The sequence below is a fragment of the Silene latifolia genome, chromosome 1, assembly GCF_048544455.1.
Source record: "Silene latifolia isolate original U9 population chromosome 1, ASM4854445v1, whole genome shotgun sequence".
NCBI lineage: Eukaryota > Viridiplantae > Streptophyta > Magnoliopsida > Caryophyllales > Caryophyllaceae > Silene > Silene latifolia.
The window spans coordinates 22,352,206-22,374,201 of NC_133526.1; the positions used below are offsets into that span (position 1 = coordinate 22,352,206).

The 21,996-nt window shown below is 43.9% G+C and overlaps 2 protein-coding genes across 2 annotated transcripts; both read left to right on the forward strand.

The window, feature by feature from the left end:
• The first annotated feature begins 9,331 nt into the window (after nucleotides 1-9,331).
• Nucleotides 9,332-9,721, forward strand: LOC141641865 (protein FAR1-RELATED SEQUENCE 5-like). The gene has a single exon (XM_074450511.1). The coding sequence runs from the start codon at nucleotides 9,332-9,334 to the stop codon at nucleotides 9,719-9,721; it is 390 nt and encodes a 129-aa protein (XP_074306612.1).
• Nucleotides 9,722-9,745: 24 nt separating this feature from the next.
• Nucleotides 9,746-19,419, forward strand: LOC141641873 (protein FAR-RED IMPAIRED RESPONSE 1-like). The gene is made up of 2 exons (XM_074450518.1): nucleotides 9,746-10,451; nucleotides 18,860-19,419. Exons 1-2 carry the CDS (start codon nucleotides 9,746-9,748, stop codon nucleotides 19,417-19,419), a joined length of 1,266 nt encoding a protein of 421 aa, XP_074306619.1.
• The last annotated feature ends 2,577 nt before the right edge of the window (nucleotides 19,420-21,996 follow it).

Here is a 21,996-nt window from a genome sequence, read left to right on the forward strand (position 1 = left end):
AAAGTGAGGTACAAACCCCTACTCTAAAACCCCTTCCCCCAAATTTGAAATATGCTTACCTTGATGAATCAAAGACCAAACCCGTGATTGTTAATGATAGACTTGATGAGAACCAATTGGGAAAATTGCTTGATGTGTTGAAACAACATGAGAAGGCTATAGGTTATAGTCTAGATGACCTTAAGGGGATAAGTCCCAACTTTTGCATGCATAGAATTCATCTAGAGGAGGACCATAAACCTACCATTCAACCTCAAAGAAGATTAAACCCCCACATGCAAGAGGTTGTCAAAGGAGAGGTTATGAAATTATTTGATGCGGGAATCATATATCCCATATCGGATTCTTTGTGGGTTAGCCCCGTTCAAGTGGTACCTAAGAAAGGAGGTACCACGGTGGTGACAAACGAAAAGAATGAGCTAATACCCACAAGGAAGATCACCGGTTGGTGTATGTGTATTGACTATCGAAAATTGAATTCCGCAACAAGAAAGGATCATTTCCTCCTGCCATTCATTGACCAAATGCTTGAGAAGTTAGCCTCCAACAAATTATTTTGTTACCTTGACGGGTATTCGGGATTCTTTCAAATCCCTATACACCCGGATGACCAACATAAGACCACCTTCACATGCCCTTATGGTACTTTTGCATATAGGAGGATGCCTTTTGGCTTATGTAATGCCCCCGCCACTTTCCAAAGATGCATGATGAGTGTCTTCTCCGACTAGCTAGAGACCATAATGGAAGTTTTTATGGATGATTTTAGCGTTTATGGAACAGACTTTGACTCATGTTTGCATAATCTTTCTCTTGTATTGCAAAAATGTGAAGATGTTAGTCTTGTTTTAAATTGGGAAAAGTGTTACTTAATGGTCAATGAAGGAATTGTTTTGGGTCATTTAATCTCGGAAAAGGGCATCCAGGTTGATAAGGCTAAGGTTGAGGTGATAGAGAAACTCCCACCTCCCGTGAATGTTAGAGGCGTGAGAAGTTTTCTCGGTCACGCGGGTTTCTATCGCCGTTTCATAAAAGATTTTTCAAAAATAGCGAAACCCCTCACTCAACTCTTGCTTAAAGATGTCCAATTCCATTTCACGGATGAGTGTGTTGAAGCCTTTAATAGAATCAAGGAAGCACTAATCTCGGCACCAATCATTCAACCTCCAAATTGGGAACTACCGTTCGAGATTATGTGTGATGCTAGTAACTACGCCGTTGGAGCGGTTCTTGGCCAACGGGTAGGAAGAGCTCTTCATGCCATCTATTATATAAGCAAGACTCTTGATCCCTCCCAAGTGAACTATGATACCACCGAGAAAGAGCTTCTTGCCATTGTCTATGATTTGGACAAATTTCGTTCCTACTTACTTGGATCCAAGGTGATTGTCTTTTCGGATCACCGTGCTCTCCGACATCTCTTGATAAAGAAGGAGGCAAAACCAAGGTTGTTGAGATGGATTTTGCTTCTTCAAGAATTTGACTTGGAAATAAGAGACAAGAAAGGAGCCGAAAATGTAGTGGCGGATCACTTGTCAAGGATCCGGTTTCATGATGAACAAGGAGAAACACCGATCAATGACTCATTTCCCGATGATATTTTGATGGCCATTCAAACACAACTTGAAAGGCACATCACCCCATGGTTTGCCGATTATGTCAACTATATTGTTGGAAGAGTACTCCCTCCAAATTTGAATTACATCCAAAGGAAGAGGTTCTTATTCGAAGTAAAGAGGTACTTTTGGGATGACCCAAACCTCTACAAAGAGTGTAGTGATGGGCTCTACCAGAGATGCATCCCTCAATGGGAAGTCCAAGGAATCTTGGAAGGTTGTCACTCATCACCCTACGGTGGTCACCATGGAGCAAGGAGAACCATTGCAAAAATTCTTCAATCGGGCTTCTATTGGCCTACAATGTTTCAAGACACAAGAGAATTCATCATTCATTGTGATGCTTGTCAAAGAACGGGGAATATCTCGTGGAGGAACGAAATGCCACAAAGGGGCATTCTAGAGGTGGAGATCTTCGATGTTTGGGGGATCGACTACCAAGGTCCGTTTGTGACATCCAATGGGAACAAGTACATCCTTGTGGCCGTAGACTACGTCTCAAAGTAGGTAGAGGCAATTGCCACTCCAAATGATGATGCAAAAACGGTCACCAAGCTCTTCAAGAAAATAATCTTCCCAAGATTTGGAGTTCCTAGAGCAATCATAAGTGATGGAGGAACGCATTTTCATAAAAAGAAACTCGCATCTCTTTTAACCAAGTATGGTGTCCAACATAGAACGGGCTTGGGATATCATCCTCAAACAAGCGGTCAAGTTGAAGTTTCGAATAGAGAGATCAAGCAAATCCTTGAGAAGGTTGTAAATAAGACCCGAAAAGATTGGAGCACAAAGCTTGATGACGCTCTTTGGGCTTATAGGACGGCCTATAAGACTCCCATAGGAGCCTCCCTTACAAGCTTGTTTATGGAAAAGCATGCCACTTGCCAATCGAATTGGAGTACAAAGCTTTTTGGGCAATCCGAGCACTTAACCTTGATCTCAAATTAAGTGGTCAAAAGAGGATGATTCAAATTCAAGAGTTGGAGGAATTCCGACTACAATCCTATGAGAATGCCAAGATCTACAAGGAAAGGACAAGATTGCTCCATGACAAGAGGATTAAACAAAAAGGCTTGCACAAAGGGGATAAAGTCCTTCTATTCAATTCCCGCTACCGACTCTTTCCGGGAAAGTTGAACTCTAGATGGATGGGTCCCTACGTGATCACCGAAGTTGGAAAATATGGGGATTTTGAGATCAAGGGGGAAGATGGAAGCAAGTTGAAGGTCAATGGTCAAAGATTGAAGCCATACTATGAGGGAGCATTTATTGGAGAGGTCGAGGTCACCTACCTCGGACCTTCTCATCCTTGAAAGAATCATCAAAAGGGAGAGTTTGGTGGAGTCCTCCCTAAACCACCACTTGTAAATATACTAACCCTCTAACTTGTATTTATAATTTTATTGCATTCCTTTAATTATAAACATAAATTCTTTCCACGAGAGTAAGTGAGGGAGGGTCACTAACAAATTTTGAATGAAGGAAGGAACCAATCTTCAAGTGTCGGGAAGCATTTATCGAAGTTGAATTAAAGGAAAATCCGCAGCAAGGAATCCGAGCGTCTTCCCTAGAATCCGCCCGTCCTGATGCAATCCGGGCGACTTTGGCAGAATCCGTCCGTCCATTTAGGCTGTGAAATTGAAATTTTGGGACTGTCGAAGAATCCGAGCGTCCTGGCAGAGAAGACGCTCGTTCTGAAGAACCCGCTCGTCTTTGCAGAAAGACGCCCGTCTTTGTGCCAGTGCATTTCAAGAAAGGTTCCTGTCTCAGAATCCGCCCGTCTTTGGGAAAAGATGCCCATCTCCTTTCAGAAAATCCGAGCGTCTCGGGCTAGAGACGCTCGTCTTGGCTGCATCATATTTTTTTAGAAAATTAACTGTCACAAAATCCGGGCGTCTTCCCTTAAATCCGCTCGTCCCGAAATGCTGGAATCCGAGCGTCTTATGCTCGAATCCGCTCGTCTTCCTACGGTAAATCAACCTCGATTTTTCCTAATTTTATTACACCCCACCGCACAATTTGTGACACATCACCCTTCCTTCAACTTGTATTATAAAAACCCACCTCCTTATGACTCCAAAGCATATCCCAATCACTCTTTTACCCCACAAAATCAAAAGCCCCAATTTTCTAGGGTTCCAAAGGCAACATTCAATCCACAAAGAGCATCTTTATACTTTAACAAATCAAAAATTCGAGCTCAACAATCAAAGAATGCCATCAAAGGGATCTTCCTTTAGGGATAGGAGAAGACCAAGGGTAAGAGGAAGCTCTTCTACCTCCCATATCAACACATTAAGAAGGGAGCATGAAGAAATTGCGGATCTTACAAGGCTTGATGACTTCTCAAATGTTGAATTCGTCAACGATGTGCAAAGACTCGTTTTCCACCGGCTTCTTCGTAAGAACACTCTCCCTACTAAGTTTTTATGTCATGATACTTTAAGGAAACTTGGGATTTATCATCAAATGGAAGCTTTTTTTGAAGTGTTTGGTCTCTCTACCCTTTTCCACATGCATGAGCAAACTTACCGATCCCTTGTGCTTGAATTTTTGAGCTTCTTGAAGATTACAACCTTCAATAGAACAATATGCATAGAATTTAGGTTGGAAAGTGTTTCAAGAATGATGACTCTAGTGGAATTTGCTAATGTACTTGGTCTCGATGTCTCGCCTACTCGGACATCAAAACCGAAGAGATATAGTGTTGCACCCCTATGGAGGGCCATGACCGGCCGAGATTTAATGTACATCAAGGAGTGTCTAGCTTTCCACATTCAAAATCCTATTTTGAGACTTACTTACCGGTTCCTTTCCAGCACTCTACTTGCTCGCCGAGATCCGGCAATAGTGAACGAACTTGACCTTGTGTTCATGGAGTCTTATCTCAATATCCAAGGAAGGGGTGGGTACCGCTTCAATGCGCCTCTTGTGCTACTCGAAAAATGGGCAAAGTTTAGGAACGGTGATGATGATGGGATGAAACACATTGTTAATGGAGGGCTCATTACGAAGATTGCAAAGCATTTCAATCCAAAAATCAATGAGAATAATGAGTATGCTCCTCTTTCCGGAAACACAAGGATAAATGAAGACCTTCTTCTTATTCATCATCATTGGATAACCCTTGAGGGGGTTGATAAAAGGATCAAGTGGATAACGAAAGGAAGTGATCCAATCTACCTACCAATGACCGGCCTACCAAGAATCTCACCAAGAAGAGGACCTTTTTCACCAATCCCATCCTACCTCATCCCTCCAAACCCAACCCAAGCAAGGCAAGCACCACCACCTCCAAATCCCAAACAACAACAACAAAAAGAGCAACAACCTCAAGATGAGAAAATCAAAGTGCCTCCCTACCCATTTCCTTATCAATCGTACAACCATCCCAACCCCTTTATCCTTCCCCGTGATGACTTTGTAACGGGAATTCTACAAGATTTGCACTTCCGACAATATGAAACTACCGTGGACAATTATTATGCACTCTATCCTCAACACCACGATATGATTCAAAGGGGAAAGATTAGTGAGGAGGGAGCATTTCCCTCTTGGGCACAAATGGATTTACTCTTCCCCAATTCGGAAAGGGCAAATGAAGGGGCAAACGGGCGACAAGAGGAAGGGAGCAACAATTCTGGCGGAGGGGACACGGTGGAGCTTGGAAGTGAAGAGGACGAGTTCATGGACCCGAATACAAGTGATGCATCCAAGAAAATATGGGATAGTGATCTAGAGGGAGATGACGACGATCTCTAGAGGATCTCTTCATAGCTAGATGGAGCGGGCGTGAGGCACCCATCTCAAGCTTAAGTGAAGTTTCCTCATCTCTTCTCTTTATTTTCGAGTTTCATGAAAGAAGTTTATGTTTTGTTAACTTGTACATTATTTGACTTTGTCTATGGTTGGAGAGTCCTAGCAACATAGAGGACTAACACCTCGGCCCCATTGAGGTGTTCTTATTTCATTGTTCCCACTTTTGAAAATCCAAAATGACAATTTAGTTTCATGCATTGCATCTTGTGTGCATGAACTACCCCAACTTTAGGACATTAGAAATAATGTCTATCTCGGTTTGGGGAATTACATGCATACGCAATGGGAGGTAGTCTAAATTACGCTCTCCGTCATAAACAAAAACTCATGCATCATGTAGTATAGATTAGTATAGCTTGCATTTAGTATAGAATTCATGCATCATGTTTGCATAATTTTCCATCATTTTGGCCATTGAGGACAATGCCCATATTAGTGTGGGGATGGGGAATTCTAACTTAACTTTTATTCAAAAATAAAAAAAAATCAAAAAATTTTGAAAAACCATAAAAATTTGAAAAATTTGAAAATCCAAAAACAAGTTCATTTCCTTTGTAGCGTAGTCATGTATATATTATTGTATATATTGTGTTTGTTTTATCCTTGTTCACATTGATTGACTACGCCACATCCGAGACATGAGGATCATGAAGACCGCATGGTATGATCTTTCCAATCCCCTTTTTCCTCTTTATGATAATGACTATGTGGCTTTATTTTGATTGATGTGGTATAACAATGTGAACTTAGGACTTGCATTTAGATTGTATGTCATACTAGTTGGTAGAATCATATGCATTAGGTTATATATATGATAGTTGCATCATGGCATGTAGTTTGCATGATAGAAAAATTTTGTGAAACCGTCTACTTGGGAAGCTTGACAAGTGTATATAAGGCCCTAGTAGATGCTTTTTCTTCTTTAGACTTTGCTTGTTAGAATACTTGTAAAACACCCTAGGATGTGTCATGCTAGTATCCTTTGACCCATGGATTAAGGCCTAGTCAAGAGTACCTTGTGCTGTGATAACTCCTTGGCTACCGTTTATTCCAAGGTGACCCTTGAAACCATGCATCCATCCATCATCCATGTTCTACCACATTTTTGTCATCAAAGGGAATGGGCACAAAAAGAAATCAGTTTGAGTTCAATGAAATGAAAAGTGAAAGAAAGTTTGCAAAAATTGCATCAAATGAAAAGAGGAGCAAAAATAGAACTCTTATGCTTCAAATATAAGCCACCCTCACTACATATGGGGTGACATTGAAAATGTTTAAAAGAAAATGCAAAAAGTTGAAAAATTGTCAAGTATTGAAAAGCCAAAAATCAAAAAGAAATGGCAAGAAAGTGTTCTCAAATGTTATATGCCACAAGAAATTGGGGGAAAACAAAAACAAAGCAAACTCCCAAAGTGAAACTCAAATTATATTGATCCCTTTATCCATCGTATCCATTTTTGTGCATGGTAGAGAGGGGACGACCCTTCTTCTTATCTAGGCAAGAGGGGGAATTCCGCGATCCTCTGGTGTTTCTAACACCATAGGGAGTCTATTCTTGACAAAAGCATTTAACGATTGAGGACAAAGGTACCCTAGCTTGACACAACTTGGAGGTGATTTATTGGTATCCTTCTAGGCTTAGTAGTTTGAAGAAATTGCATCTATGAAGGAGTGTGTACCCTTGAATTGCTTCCCTTGTAGATAATTTCCGCCACTTAGATGAGGAAAGTGGCTATTCTTTTGTAGATGCATCCATTACTTGATTTTGTGTGCTTAATGTTTGGATGTGTCGCCATTTTGGCAAGACCCACCTTGCCTTGCAAGGAGGCATCCTACCTCATAGTTGTCTTGTTGTGAGTTGAAGGGGCGGAGTGAGACCCACTAATTATCTCATATCGGCTATGTTTTTAGGTTAGTTTAAATAATGGTCCTAGTCTTTGTCACCTCTCTACTCGGGACGAGCAAAGGTTCGGTTTGGGGATATTTGATGTGACCATAATTAGAGCATATTTAGTCCCTGAATTAGCCTTGTTCCCATGCTTTTTAGTACATATTTGGGTCATTTATTATCTTTAGTTCTTTGTTTTGCATATTCTTTGAGGTTTTGTGTCCTTGGTAGGAAAGAAGTGCAAACCTTGCATTTTCATGGCAAAATGAGGCTAAATTGATTGAATTCAATGACCAACATCAAGGAGAGACAAGATTAGAAGGCCTTTGTACATACTATAGTAGATGGGCAATGATAAGAAAAAAATCCTTGCATCCCCGAGGAAATCCTCAAGGATTTTATGAAGGAAAAGGAAGAAAAGAAGAAGAAACGAAACTGTTTGACAATATGTGCGGATTGCCTTGAAGACGCCCGTCCACCACCCACAATCCGAGCGTCTTCTTCCACAAGACGTTCCGGCAAAAGCTCCACAAGACGTCCGTCTTTACATTCTGGACGCCCGTCCAGGAATGCCCAAATCCGCCCGTCCCGTGGTGAAGACGCCCGGATTCCCAGACAGTTCCATTTCGTCTTCTAGAAGCTTCAAGGAAGGATGCACATCTTTTTCTAAGACCGGCGAAAAAGAGACCGGTGTCTCCCTAGAGACCGGCGATTCCTCAAGGACTTAATCGTCATTTAAGCCCGTAGTAAACCCTATTTTATGTACCTAATCCCCACTATAAATACCCCATTAGTCTAATTAGAAGAGGATGTCCTTCTTAGAAATATTTAGTGTAGTTAATATCAATCAAATCTCTATTTAATTTTGTAATCAACATTTAATCAAGTTTTAATACAAGTTTTATTTCCTTAATCTCTCTCTTGTTCATCCTTTGTTTTGGGTAATTGAAGATTATTTGGGTTATTATTAGGAGATTGACAACCTTCCAATCAAGCATCAAGTACTTCTTTTATTCTTTGCTTTATTATTGGAATCATTAGTAGATTATTTGGGTTATTATTGGGAGATTGACAACCTTCCAATCAAGCATCAAGTACTTCTTTTATTCTTTGCTTTATTATTGGAATCATTAGTAGGTATAATTCTCTTAATCCCTTTTTAATTATTGTTAATTACTTTCATTTATTCATCATGTTTCACTTTGTTGGTATGATTGACAACCTTGCTAGCATGTTCAACATGATAATGAGTGAGTAGTTTCCTTAGCTAGGGTTAATGGGTAATTTGGGGAAACCAACATGGGGAATGATTCATGCTTAAATTAATATGCTTTCATAGTTTATTTGCTTGCTTGTTGTGATCTCAACTTATGCACATGTTATGTTTGATGAAATGTGAGCCTATGAATCTTTGCATTTTTTACCCATCACCTATATTTTCAATGAGACTTGTAAGACATAAACCAACTCGAGTCTCATTAGACCATGCATATTGTTAAGTAGGGAAGATTAAGTCGACTTGTAGGTGTTGTACAATCTAATCGATTCGGCTCCGGGACCCAAACTTTACTAGAATTGTAAGATATAAACCAACTCGATCCATCACAACAATAATTGCTTGCTTATATTTTGAGAATTTGTTTGTATGATCAATTCCCATGAATCCCCTATGACCCCATGACACCCTAGTGCCTTTTATCAATTGCTTACATCCCTTTTAATTCATCTTGCTTGTTTACTTTCATTGCTATTTAGTTTAGTGATCTTCTACTTCAAACCCCAATTAAAACACCCTTAGACACCACTAGTTGCAATAGAAATCTCATCTCAATTCCCGTCCCTTGGGATCCGACCTTTACTTGCCTCTTTACTAATTGTAGAGTTGTTGGTGAAGTTATAAATTGTGTTTTGGTCTAGGTGCTCCTAACGACAAGTACTGAAAACTAAACCCCACGAGGGATCACGACCATCTTTGTAGCTAAATATTGGAGCAACAAAGACTTACAGAATGTGTAAGGAGCTTGTTAAGGGTTTTGAGAATATTGGAGCTAGTTTGAATGACTTCAAGAATTTCCAAAGAGACATTAAGTGTTTCATTCACGAGAGGGATGGACAGCTTTTTATTGATCGTTTCAAGAGCATGGCAGAAACTCAGCCAGGTTTCTACTTCGACTATGATGTGGACTCAGATGGTAGCCTGCGTAGGGCAATTTGGGCTGATGGTATTGCTAGGAGGAACTATGTCGCCTTTGGTGATGTTGTTTCTTATGACCCTACCTACTCGACAAACAAGTACTCAATGGTTTTCACCCCATTCACTGGTGTTGACAACCATAAACGATCCGTAACCTTTTGTTGCGCAATTATTGCAAAAGAAAATCATGAATCGTTTAAGTAGGTATTTGATAGGTTTCTCATTGCAATGGGGGGTAAGGAACCAGAGTATTTAATAACCGATCAGGATCTGGGGATTATGAAAGCTTTTCCCCTTGTTTTCAAGACAGCAGGACATAGGTTTTGTATGTGGCATATTATGAATAAGGTGCCTACTAAGTATGGTTGCTCGCGAGCTGATTACCAGGATTTCTTGAAGAAATTAAATGCTATCATATGGGACGAGGATCTTGATGCGGAGGAGTTTGATGATAAGTGGTTAGAAATAATGGATCAACGTATAGTTGGTGATGTTGAGTGGTTTGCTGACTGCTACTCTATAAGGAAGCAGTGGGTGATGGCCCATTGTAAAGACTTGAATATGGGTGCTGTAATGAGGACGATGCAGAGGTCAGAGAGTGAGAACAATTTTTTTAAGCGGTTTGAGCACAAATCTGGTACTTTGGTAGAGTTTTGGATGCGCTTTGAAAGTGCTATGGAACAACAAAGACACAATACAAAGAGACTTGACAACGAAAACCGACAATCAAACCCTAAACTGTCTACTAAGTTGGCAATAGAGAGTGACGGGGCAAGGGTTTACACTCAAGACGTGTTTGAGGAGTTTCAAGAGGAGGTGAAGTACTCCACTGATACATGTAGTTTCAAGGGTTTTGTGGTACTGGGTAACTTAGAGGTGAGTACCGTGATGGATGCAGAGAGAAGCCGTAATTTTGAAGTTAAGTTTAACCCAGGTATGATTGTGTTTGGAGTTTATTTTATCAACAAGTAATAAAGTTTAACTCTGTAATTATAAAGTTTGCTAAAAGTGTAAAAAAGTTACAAACCATGTTAATGTTCATTATTCACCTACTGATACAGTTTTTGAAATTATAAAGTTGTAAACTGTGCACTTAAAGTTAAATTTTTTTTGTTTGTTAGAAACTATGTTATAAAGTTATAAACCGTGAACGTAAAGTTATTTTTTTTTTTTCTGTTCCGGGTGTAATTCCAGAGCAGTTATTTGTTACCACCCGTGCTTGTAGAATGACGTCTTTGGTTGGCTTCTCCTTTCGGTCTCCTGAAACAGTGAACAAACTGAGGGCTCGGCTTTGGACCGAGCGAACTCACTCCGACGCTCAAGTCAGTAACTCAGAGAGGTAAGTTGTTGTTACTTGGCGAAGTATGTATTGTAGAGAGATAAGGGAGATATTACTAGATGAATAGTGATTCTTAGGTTAAATTGTGGATCCTTTCCTCAATGAGGGTTGAGGAGTATTTATAGACTTTCACCTTTTGTCACGTAGTGGCCAAGTGGCTAGCAGGTGGAAAGACTGATGTACCCTCGGCTGACGGACCCATGGTAGGCCGGCAGGCCCTGATGACTCGCCGCCGAGGGGTCTTGGATATAAGTTCGCGGATATGTGCCCCGGCTGGCCAGTTGTCCTAGCCGAGGCACAAGAGACAGGCCGACAGTCGTTGACTTGCTGTGGATATCTTTGACCTTGCTCAATATGTTGACTTGGTCAGAGGGTGCAGAATATGCCCCATCAATTTGCCCCCAGCGTAGTCTATGCCGTGGTATGGGCTCCGATGTATGTTGAGCGTATATTCTGCGCAAGTTTGAAAAAAATCGTCTGCCCCGGCTTCTTCTTCCTCGGCTTGGTTCTGCTTAGGCCGTACTATATCCCCCCTCCACATGGATGTGTAATGGACATCCGATGTGGAAAAGAGAGTGACGCTGGCCGAGGCCGAGGTTATGAGCGCCGTGTGCTTTTGATTGCCCCCAGTCGGTGCTGACAAGCTTGGTTGACCATGTGGCCGGCGGAGAACAGATACCTAGGAATTTGTTGAGGAAGATGAATAGGCGAAGAGATATGAAGGGGCGTGTTGAAGACGCTTGGTCACTGTTGCATTGATTGACGTTCAACTGTTGCAACGATTGACATTCCGTGGTTGCATGTTTGACACGTGTCTGCTCGCTGATTGGCTGACGTTTCATGGGCTGTGCCCTGATTGGTCCTTCTTCATGGGCTTTCCCCTATAAATAGGGCAGTTAGTCCCTGAAATTGGCCACCAATTTCATTTTCTCTAAAAATTTTCTTCTTTCTAGCCCTCTTTGACGAAACTTCTCTCTAACTTTCAGAATCGTTACTCCGGCGTAGCACTTTCTTCGAGGTAAACAAACAAATTTTTAACTTTTTCATTGTTAAGTCTTCGTTGTGAATCATGTCTTCTGTTGATACCGGTCCTAGTAATCGTGCGCCGGGGGGTTCCCCGTCGCGTCTTGATGAGGAGGAGGCACTGGCCGCCGTCCCGCTAAGGTCTGGGGGCCCTAGGTCCCCGTCTCCCGAAGTCGACCCAAAAGGTTTGGAGGATTGGGAGGATGACGCCGAAACTGATGAGGACTTTGATGATGTCGGCGAGGATGTTGGAAGGATTCGTCCTAATGAGAGGAGGCAGCTCATCATGGACCATGGCGACGCCTGTAAGGCCGGCCCTGACCGTTCTTGGACCCACAAATTCGCCAGTTGTTCCGGCGAAACATTCTTTGAAGGCCATTTCTACTTCGGCAGGGGATACAAAATTGTTGTCCCGAAGGAGGGTCAGGCCGTCTGTTGCCCTCCACCGGGTTGCATCGGCGTATACATCCGGCACTTGGAGTACGGGCTCCGGTTTCCGCTGAACGAATATGTTATGGCCATTATTAGAGCCATGAACGTCGTCGTGGCCCAACTGCACCCCTTGGCTATCAGGACCATAGTCGGCTTTGTCTGGCTCTGTCTCTTCAAGGGGGAGGTCCCAACGGTTAATTTATTCCGTCGGCTTCACCACCTTCGGCCGTCGTTTCCTGGTCGCGTCGGATGGTACAGCGTGCAGATGGAGCCGGGTTACGTCTCCGTTGATAAGCTTACTTCCTGCAAAGACTGAAAAGATCGGTGGGTGTACGTTGAGGTGCCGGATGACTATCCGCTGCCCCGATCCTTTCAGCACCAAGTTAATTTGCGGTGCGAGACTAAGGCGGAGCATGACAGATGGGTCACCCGGAATAAGCTTAAGATGGACGCCGACAAGGTCCCTCTTAATGCGGATGAGAGGCTGGCGATGAGGCTTTTTGAGGTGGACAAGAGTGGGTTGCCGAAAAGATGGATTCCCCCAACGTAGATCATTCTTCAGGATGAGCTGCTCTGCTATGTCGGCCTCATATCGGCCCTAGCACAGGGTGAGTGGGGTCGGTGTGAGGCCCATCTCTGCTCTCAATGTTTCTGTTTCTTTGAATTTTGATTTAGTTCTTATACTTAACTCTTGCTTTGTTTTCTTTTGCAGACCACTTTGGACCGGACCTGTCTGAGGATATCCTCCGGAGAATGGGGCTGCACAAGGACAAGACCGTTGCTGATTTGCATCCTAAGGCTCTGGCCCGTGATCGCAGAACGTCGCCGAATGATCTCATGGATCAAAGAACAAAGGCTTGAATGTGGAGGCGGCCCAAGCGAAGGTTGCTAGTAACATGCCGCGCCGGACGCGGAAAGCGAAGTCTTCGGCGGCGACGGCGTCGACATCAGTTCCACCTCCCATCCCTTCAGTCCAGAAGGAGACGGTGGTGATAGTTGACATTACCAATGGGGAGGACTCCGATGCGGAGGGATCTCCCCTTGTCCTTAAGAGGAAGAAGTCTACCCCTGCTGCTGCTGCTGCTACCGAGGGCGGCAAGGAAATGGGCCCTCCGACCAAGAAGTCCAAGCCTGGTACTGATCTATCCTATGGCTCAGACTTAGCCGGTTCATTGGGCGTTCTTGATGACAGGCTCTCTGGTTTGTCCATGAATGTTGACGTGGATGATTTGATTGAATTTTTTGTAGATCAACCGCTGCCGTCCACCGGACACAATGTTGAACGGCGTGCCGAGGGGAAAGCTGCGCAAGCAAGTGGTCAAGATGCCACCGTTGTCACCTCCTTCCCGAAGCCTACCCCCTCCGCATTAAGTCGGAGGGCCTAGGTTTGATCGGGTTCTTGGCGAAGTGGGGCGATACGGCCGGTGCTCTTATTATGGAGCAAGAGAAGACCATGGTGGCGCCCCACGCTCGAGCGGCTAAGGCTTGAACTCGACGCGGCCAATAAGGAGGCTAAGAGGGCCAAGGCCGAGGCCGAGGAGGCGTCCGTGCTTAGAGAGAAAACTCGGGAGGACGCTGAAAAGGAGGTCCTTGCTTCTTTGAGAGAACCAAGGCCGAGGCTGCGCGGGCCGAGCCGCTAAGGCTGCTGGAGGGGCGTGACCTTGTTCGAAGCACGCCGACCTTTACCGTCGCGAGAGGGACGAATTTAGGGGCTTGTTCCGGCCCGGGGAAGGTGGTCCAGAACAAGGATGCTATCATCGCCCAAAGGGAGGAGGACATTGAGACACTCCAAACCGTTCTCCTCCCTAACATGTGCGCCCAATCGGGACTGGCCGAAGAAGCTGCTAGGGAAGTGATTGGGGAGCTCTTCCCTCTTGATGGCTCCTTTCCGTGGGACAAATTTGACGAGCTGTTTGATGACAAGCTCGAAGCTAAGGAGGAAGCCGCGAAGGAGAAGGCCAAGGAGGAGCTGAGGGTGAAGAAGAAGGAAGAGGTGGCCGCGGAGAAGGCAGCCCTTGCTGAGAAGACTAAGGCGGCCAAGGAGGAAGCTGAGATGGCAAGGGCAGCTGAGGCTGCTGAGGCTGAGGCTACCAAGAAAGCTGAGGCTGAGGCTGCTGAGAAGGCTGAGACTGCCAAGACAGCTTCTGGGTCGCCCATCAAAGATGATGTTGCTAACGCTGCTGATGGCAAGCAGCAACAGGCATAGGGAGACGGGCGGTCGTCACCAGGCTCACCCGGCGTCTCGGATAGCTTCAGCTGTTCGGGGGCCAATTATTAAGCCTTTCCTCCCTGCCATCCTTTGGCGCTTAAATGATATGTCTGTAACCTTTTGCTTTTCTTTTCCTTGTATTTTGTACAACTTTGGTAGGTGGTGTCTTGGCTTATCCTTATGGGGACGGCCGTCGTCTGTATTTTCCTTACTTGTAACCTGTTACCATTTTTAATAAGAGTTTGCTTATTTTGCCTCTGGCTTGGCCGAGGTCTTTTCTTGTCTTCGTCTGAGTTGTCTTATTACGTTATTAATTGAGCGCTTCTTTTGTTTCTACCTCGGTCTGGCCGAGGCAGTTAGAATGCGTATCTCAACTGTGTTTAACGTTCCTAAGGCATGCTGATCGCTTTTGTGAGTATCAACTGCGTTGGTAGCGGCTGCCGTAATGCCTGCTTCCTTATGGTGACTGTCGTGGCGTCTACCTCTTGGAGTGACTGCTGCGGCGTCTACCTCTTGGGGTGACTGCTGTAGCATCTACTTCTTGGGGTGACTGCCGTGGCGCCTGTTTCTTGATGGTGACTGTCGTGGCGTCTACCTCTTGGAGTGACTGCTGCGGCGTCTACCTCTTGGGGTGACTGCCATAGTGTCTACTTCTTGGGGTGACTGCCGTGGCGCCTGCTTCTTGATAGTGACTATGGGGGGAAATGAACACTTTGATGGAAACTTGGATGATTCTTCATTAGATATAAACATGCGTCGGGGTGCCTACAGTTGTCTCGGGCACCTCCGCCGCTATACAAAATTTTTCCTGAGATTGTCCGTCCCAATGGCTTATCAAAGGCGCACCCTCCATGTCTGTCAGCCGGTGTGTCTTGAGAGCGTCGGGACACAGGGAGTGTACTGTATCTGGAAGGACTTCAATTTGGCGGTGTCGGCTTTTATCCTTTCCAGGTGTCTTACCATCCCATCGTCTCGAGCCTCATACTCTCCCCTGATTCGGTTGGCCACCAATAGTGAGCATGTTTTTACCATGACGTGCTCCGCCCCGGCAACCCTAGCTAACTCGACTCCCTTTATCACCGCCTCGTATTCGGATCCGTTGTCTGAGGCCGAGAAGGTAAATTTCAAGGCGTGCTTAAACACGTCCCCGTTTGGGCTGGTGATAAGGATGCCGACTCCTGAGCTGTTCGTCGTAGGGGGCCCGTCAGTAGTTATTTCCCATATGCCGGGATGCGGTTCTTCTTGGTCGGTCGGGGTTCCTCCAACCATGCCGACGTTGGTATTCATCGGGTCTTCCTCCTGCTGCAAGGATGGGCTCTTCCCCTTCTCTGACTTCTTTGCAACTTTGAGGGATTGCATATTGCACCCTCTGGCGGATATCTGGGTGTTGACCACCTCATCCCTCTTATCCTTGGAGACGAGCTTATGCGCTTCCCCCCGGTCCGAGACATACATCAGTGTCAGGGCCCGGATGGACATCACTGCGTCGGCCTCGCTCAGAGTGACTCGGCCTATGAGAACGTTGTAGGCGGACGAGCCGTCGATGACCACGAACTCAGCTAGGGTATTCTTAGCCGCATCCCCCTCGCCGAACATCACTGGCAATCTGATCAACCCCAGGGGTACCAGGCCGGCCCCGGAAAAACTGTACAACGGATTGGTGCAGGGGCTCAAGTCTTCAACCTTCAGACCGAGGTTGAGAAAGCACTCCCTGAACATGATGTTCGTGTAGGCGCCTGTGTCAATCAGGCACCTCTTGACCAGGTGATTGGATATGTCCAAGTGGACTACAAGTGGGTCGCTGTGAGGGGCGATGACTCCCTCGTAGTCCTTCTTCCCAATAGTCATGTCGGGGATGTTGGAAGCGGGGGCCGCTGTTTTGGGCACAAAGTTGATGGCCTGATACAGCTCGTTCAGGTGCCGTTTGTGCCCATGAGCGGACCCACTGTTCTCGTTGCCCCCGATGACAACATGGATCACTCCTATCCGTTCGAAGACGGATTTCTTATTTGAACCGCCGACATCGGTCTTTTGGCCTTTGGCAACATACTTGCCAAGGCTCCCCTTCCGGATCAGCTCTTCAATGGCATTCTTCAGATGCCGGCAGTTATCAGTAAGGTGACCTGTGTGGCCGTGGTATTTACAGTACTGGCTCGTGTCACCGTCTCCCTTCGGCTTGGGAGGCCTTTCCCACTTCTGGCCCTCGCCCTTGCTCAGGGCGAAGACCTCGGCGGCAGATACAACCAGGGAGGTGTGATCATTGTACCGCCTTTGGTGGTACGTTCCCGAACTCCCCCCGGCGCCCGCCGAGCTCTGCTTCCTGGCGGACCTGTCAGACCGTGACCTATTATTGTCACGGCGTCTTTTATCCGGGTTGTCCTCCTGGCGGCTTTTTCTTTCTAAGTGCTCGGCCTCACTGGGGCCTACCCAGGTTTTGTGGTAGTCCTCCACTTTTATGGCTTGATCGGCCATCTTCCTGGCGGACTCCAGGTTCAGGCCGCCGCACTTGATGAGCTCATTCTTTAGGTCCCCTCTTGGGAGGCCTTTCATCAGCGCAAAGGCCGCCGGTTCATTGCTTCACTCACGAATCTGCTGAACCTTGGCGTCGAGCCTCTTCACATAACTTCGGAGAGACTCGCCTCCCTCCTGTCTGATGGTAAGGAGGTCCGATGTCTCAACGGCCCTCCTCTTGTTGCAAGAATATTGGGCTAAGAACGTGTCCTTTAGGTCGGCGTAACAGTATACCGACCCGTCGGGTAGCCCCTTATACCAACTTTGTGCCATCCTATGCAGTGTCGTTGGGAAGACTCGGCACCAAACCTCATCGGGTTGCTCCCAGACCGACATGTGAGACTCGTAAGCCTCGACGTGGTCGGTTGGGTCGCCTTCCCCTTTGTATGCTATGGGTGGCAACTTCAGCTTAGTCGGCAAGACCGGGTATCTAGGACGTGGCGCCGAGGGGCGTCGACCACGTGTCGAACGACACGCGGCGATCGGCTCCTCACATCCCTAGTCCTGCTCCTCTCCCCGTGGCGGGAAGGGCTTCTTCTCCGACTACGGTGAGTCGGGCTTCTTCTCCGACTACGGTGAGTCGGACTTCTTTCACTCCTGCCGGGGGTGCCTCGTCGGCAAGATCGCGGCGACGCCGTCCTCCCGCGAGTGCGGGAAGGACTAAGGTCTACCACTAGCGCTCTGGGCTCCCCGGCGTCTTGACAGGGCCAGCTTCCTCCAGTGCTCCGTTCAAGTCTCTTGGAGTCACATTCTGGGCCCTGGTCTCCTGGACGGGTTCCGTCTCTCTTGTCGGTGTGACAGTGTGAGCCGGCGTACTACCAATTATGACCAGGAGTAGCTTCAGTTTCGCTGCATCAATCACATGTCCCATGATGGTGACCTGGTTGGCAGGCAGCGGCGTATCTGGAATTATTGGCATCCCGTACTCGGGCTGAGTTACCCGGCCGGTGGAGGGCTGCGCATCCCCAGAATTGTGGACGGTATCATCTTGGCAGAATTCGGTTTCGTCAGTTACGAATACCTCTTGTTGTTTCGACATCTTCTTAGCTTTTTGGGTGGGTTTTTGTTTTGTTTTTTTTTGTTTGGGAATGAATGTGACTAGCTTCTAGTATCTTTCCCCACAGACGGCGCCAATTGTTCCGGGTGTAATTCCAGAGCAGTTATTTGTTACCACCCGTGCTTGTAGAATGACGTCTTTGGTTGGCTTCTTCTTTCGGTCTCCTGAAACAGTGAACAAACTGAGGGCTCGGCTTTGGACCGAGCGAACTCACTCCGACGCTCAAGTCAGTAACTCAGAGAGGTAAGTTGTTGTTACTTGGCGAAGTATGTATTGTAGAGAGATAAGGGAGATATTACTAGATGAATAGTGATTCTTAGGTTAAATTGTGGATCCTTTCCTCAATGAGGGTTGAGGAGTATTTATAGACTTTCACCTTTTGTCACGTAGTGGCCAAGTGGCCAATTGGCTAGCAGGTGGAAAGACTGATGTACCCTCGGCTGACGGACCCATGGTAGGCCGGCGGGCCCTGATGACTCGCCGCCGAGGGGTCTTGGATATAAGTTCGCGGATATGTGCCCCGGCTGGCCAGTTGTCCTAGCCGAGGCACAAGAGACATGCCGACAGTCGTTGACTTGCTGTGGATATCTTTGTCCTTGCTCAATATGTTGACTTGGTCAGAGGGTGCAGAATATGCCCCATCATTTTCGTTTATGATAACACAGGTACACTCGAGGCGAGATGTACGTGTAGACTGTTTGAGCGTAGAGGACAGACATATAATTTGGATTTATTCGGGCAATAGTGTAAAAAAAATTCCATAATATGCAGTTGCCAGGAGATGGAAGAAAGATGCTGTGAGGGGAACTGAGTGCATTTATGACGGGGAGGAAATTGTGGACATGGATATCATCGACGCAAAACAGCTTGAGATGACGAAACTGTGGTCAGAAGTTTATGAGACCGTTGGATTACTTGGTGGCAGAGATAAGGAAGATGTTGAGAGCCTTTCCAAACTAATTAGAGACTTTCGAGAAAAGCTATTACCGTCAGTTGATGAACTGAGTAAAAAAGAAGAAATGGAAAAATTACTTGGCTGTAAAGCAAGTAAGGAGATCACTATACTACCACCTAAGTATTCGAAAAATAAGGGTAGTGGGAAAAGGTTATTGTCTAGGAAGTCGAAGGCGATTGTAATTGCAAGTAAGCCGAAACGGATGTGCAATAATTGCAAGCAAATGGGGCACCACGACAAGAGGAACTGCCCTAACCCGTTTGCAGAGCGTCCACCACAATTGCAAGAATCAAGTGAAGAAGAAGAAGAGGAGGAGCAGGAAGAGGACGAAGAGGAGAAAGAGGAGGGGGAAGAAGAGGATGCATCAGAAGAATAGATTTTTATGGCTTAGGAGTTGGAAAACATTTCAGTACTGTTTAATTATTTTGCATTTGAACTTTGAACAATGTATCTTTTGCATTTAACGTTTGCAACTGGTGAAACAAAGGTTGAACAGGCAGTCTGAAGGTTTTATTATATTTTGTGGGAGATTAAGAAATATTTTGATTTAAAGTGACTAAATTTGTTAATTGAAATTTCAGAAAACAGTATTACGGGTACATTTTCTGTCGAAAAGGTTTGATCTTTAAAGTTTTATAGTCAGTGAATTAAAGTTGCGTAATATGTTGTGTAAGTTTACGAAATTAAGAAATTGGAGTACAAATGAAGTAAGTATTAAAGTTTCACAATTAGTAAATTGAAGTTTCAGAAAACAGTATTAAAGGTACATTTTCTGTCGAAAAGGTTTGATCATTAAAGTTTTGTAATCAGTGGATTATAGTTTCGTAATTTGTTGTTAAAGTGTTCAAAAATTTAAAACTGTAGTATAAAAAAAAATTATTAAAGTTTCAGTATTTGTGAATTGAAGTTTCAGAAAATGGTATTAAAGTTTCAATTTCTGTCGAAAAAAGTTTGATCATTAAAGTTTTGTAGTCAGTGAATTAAAGTTGCGTAATTTGTTGTTAAAGTGTTCGAAAATTTAAAACTGGAGTATACAAAAAGAAAAATATTAAAGTTTTAGTATTTGTGAATTGAAGTTTCAGAAAATGGTATTAAAGTTTCAATTTCTGTCGAAAAAAGTTTGATCATTAAAGTTTTGTAGTCAGTGAATTAAAGTTGCGTAATTTGTTATTAAAGTTTACGAAAATAAAAAATTGTAGTACAAAAAAAGTAAGTATTAAAGTTTCAGGATTTGTGAATTGAAGTTTCAGAAAATGGTATTAAAGTTTCAATTTCTGTCGAAAAAAGTTTAATCATTAAAGTTTTGTAGTCAGTGAATTAAAGTTGCGTAATTTGTTGTTAAAGTTTACGAAAATAAAAAATTGTAGTACAAAAAAAGTAAGTATTAAAGTTTCAGTATTTGTGAATTGAAGTTTCAGAAAATGGTATTAAAGTTTCAATTTCTGTCGAAAAAAGTTTGATCATTAAAGTTTTGTAGTCAGTGAATTAAAGTTGCGTAATTTGTTGTTAAAGTTTATGAAAACAAAAATTGGAGTACAAAAAAAGTAAGTATTAAAGTTTCAGTATTTGTGAATTGAAGTTTCAGAAAACGGTATTAAAGTTTCAATTTATGTCAAAAAAAGTTTGATCAGTAAAGTTTTGTAGTCAGTGAATTAAAGTTGCGTAATTTGTTGTTAAAGTTTACGAGAACTAAAGTTTCATAATAAGTGAATTAAAGTTTTGTGATTTGGTGTTAAAGTTAACAAGTGAAAATTTGATGTGATCAAATATTTTGAGTATTGCAGTTACGTGAGCACTTAATTGTAATGTCGGGAAACACGCTTAAAGTTGCCTAATTCAAAAATTTAGTGAAAAAGATGTTAATTATTAAAGTTACACTATCTATATAATAAAGTTTCCTAAATCAAGGTTAAAGTTACCAATAGAAATGACCAATAGAAATTCTGTTGGAAAAAAAACGAGATGAGTAATAAAGTTACACGGGCACTGAATTAGAGTTTCATAAAACATGGTTAAAGTTACGAAACTTAAATAGCCTTATCATTCGGAATATTCAAAAGACAGGAATTATCATTCAGTACTAGTTACATATCAGCAGAGACGAATACATGTTATTTTTAATTTGTAGGCATAATCTTCGCAATCTTACGCCTAGCATATACAACTTTCCATAAGCTTTCTTTTTCCGCAACCAATTTGTCCACCTCCTGCAAAACTTCTTCTCGGATTTTGTTCATATCAGCTAGGACAAGGGTAGCTGTAAGTTAGATAACCAGATAGCGCCTATTAACCTTCCTCACAAGGTCTCCGTGCTCGAATGGGGAACCCTCGTAGAATAACATATGCATCATGGTGAATAAGTCGGACTCAAGAGAATTTGGCCTCGGAGACTGCCATGTAAATACAACCTGACGGTGGTCAAAAGTTACAACCTCCTGCGCTCTGGACACTTTTCTTTATTCCAAGTAATCGCTCATTGCACTAGACTACAAATATTTCAAAGTAATCGTAAATTAAATTAGAAATTAGGTCATCTAAATTTAAATAGAGAAAAGAGAAGGAAACTTACAATTATATGAGACACCTTGAATATGTCTGACTTTGTAATATCAGTATAAAAGACATTGTCAAGTACATCGACAGTATTTGAGTTGAAGTTGATACATATGCAAGGAAAATGATCGTCGACATTAACCGGTACGAAAATGTAGTCTGCCTCCAAGTTAAACGTCTCCCCGCAGTCATTTATGAACAAATTCCATATATGGTAAAGGTTATCGTACTGGCTATCATTAGGCGTTCCCTCGTTTTGGCTGTCCAGTAGTCTCATTACCACGTCCTGCGTCAAATTAATGGTACAACTTAGAGATTATGGTTATGGTAAAGGTTATCATAATCGCTCATTGCACTAGACTACAGATATTTCAAAGTACAACTTTGAATTTTATATTAA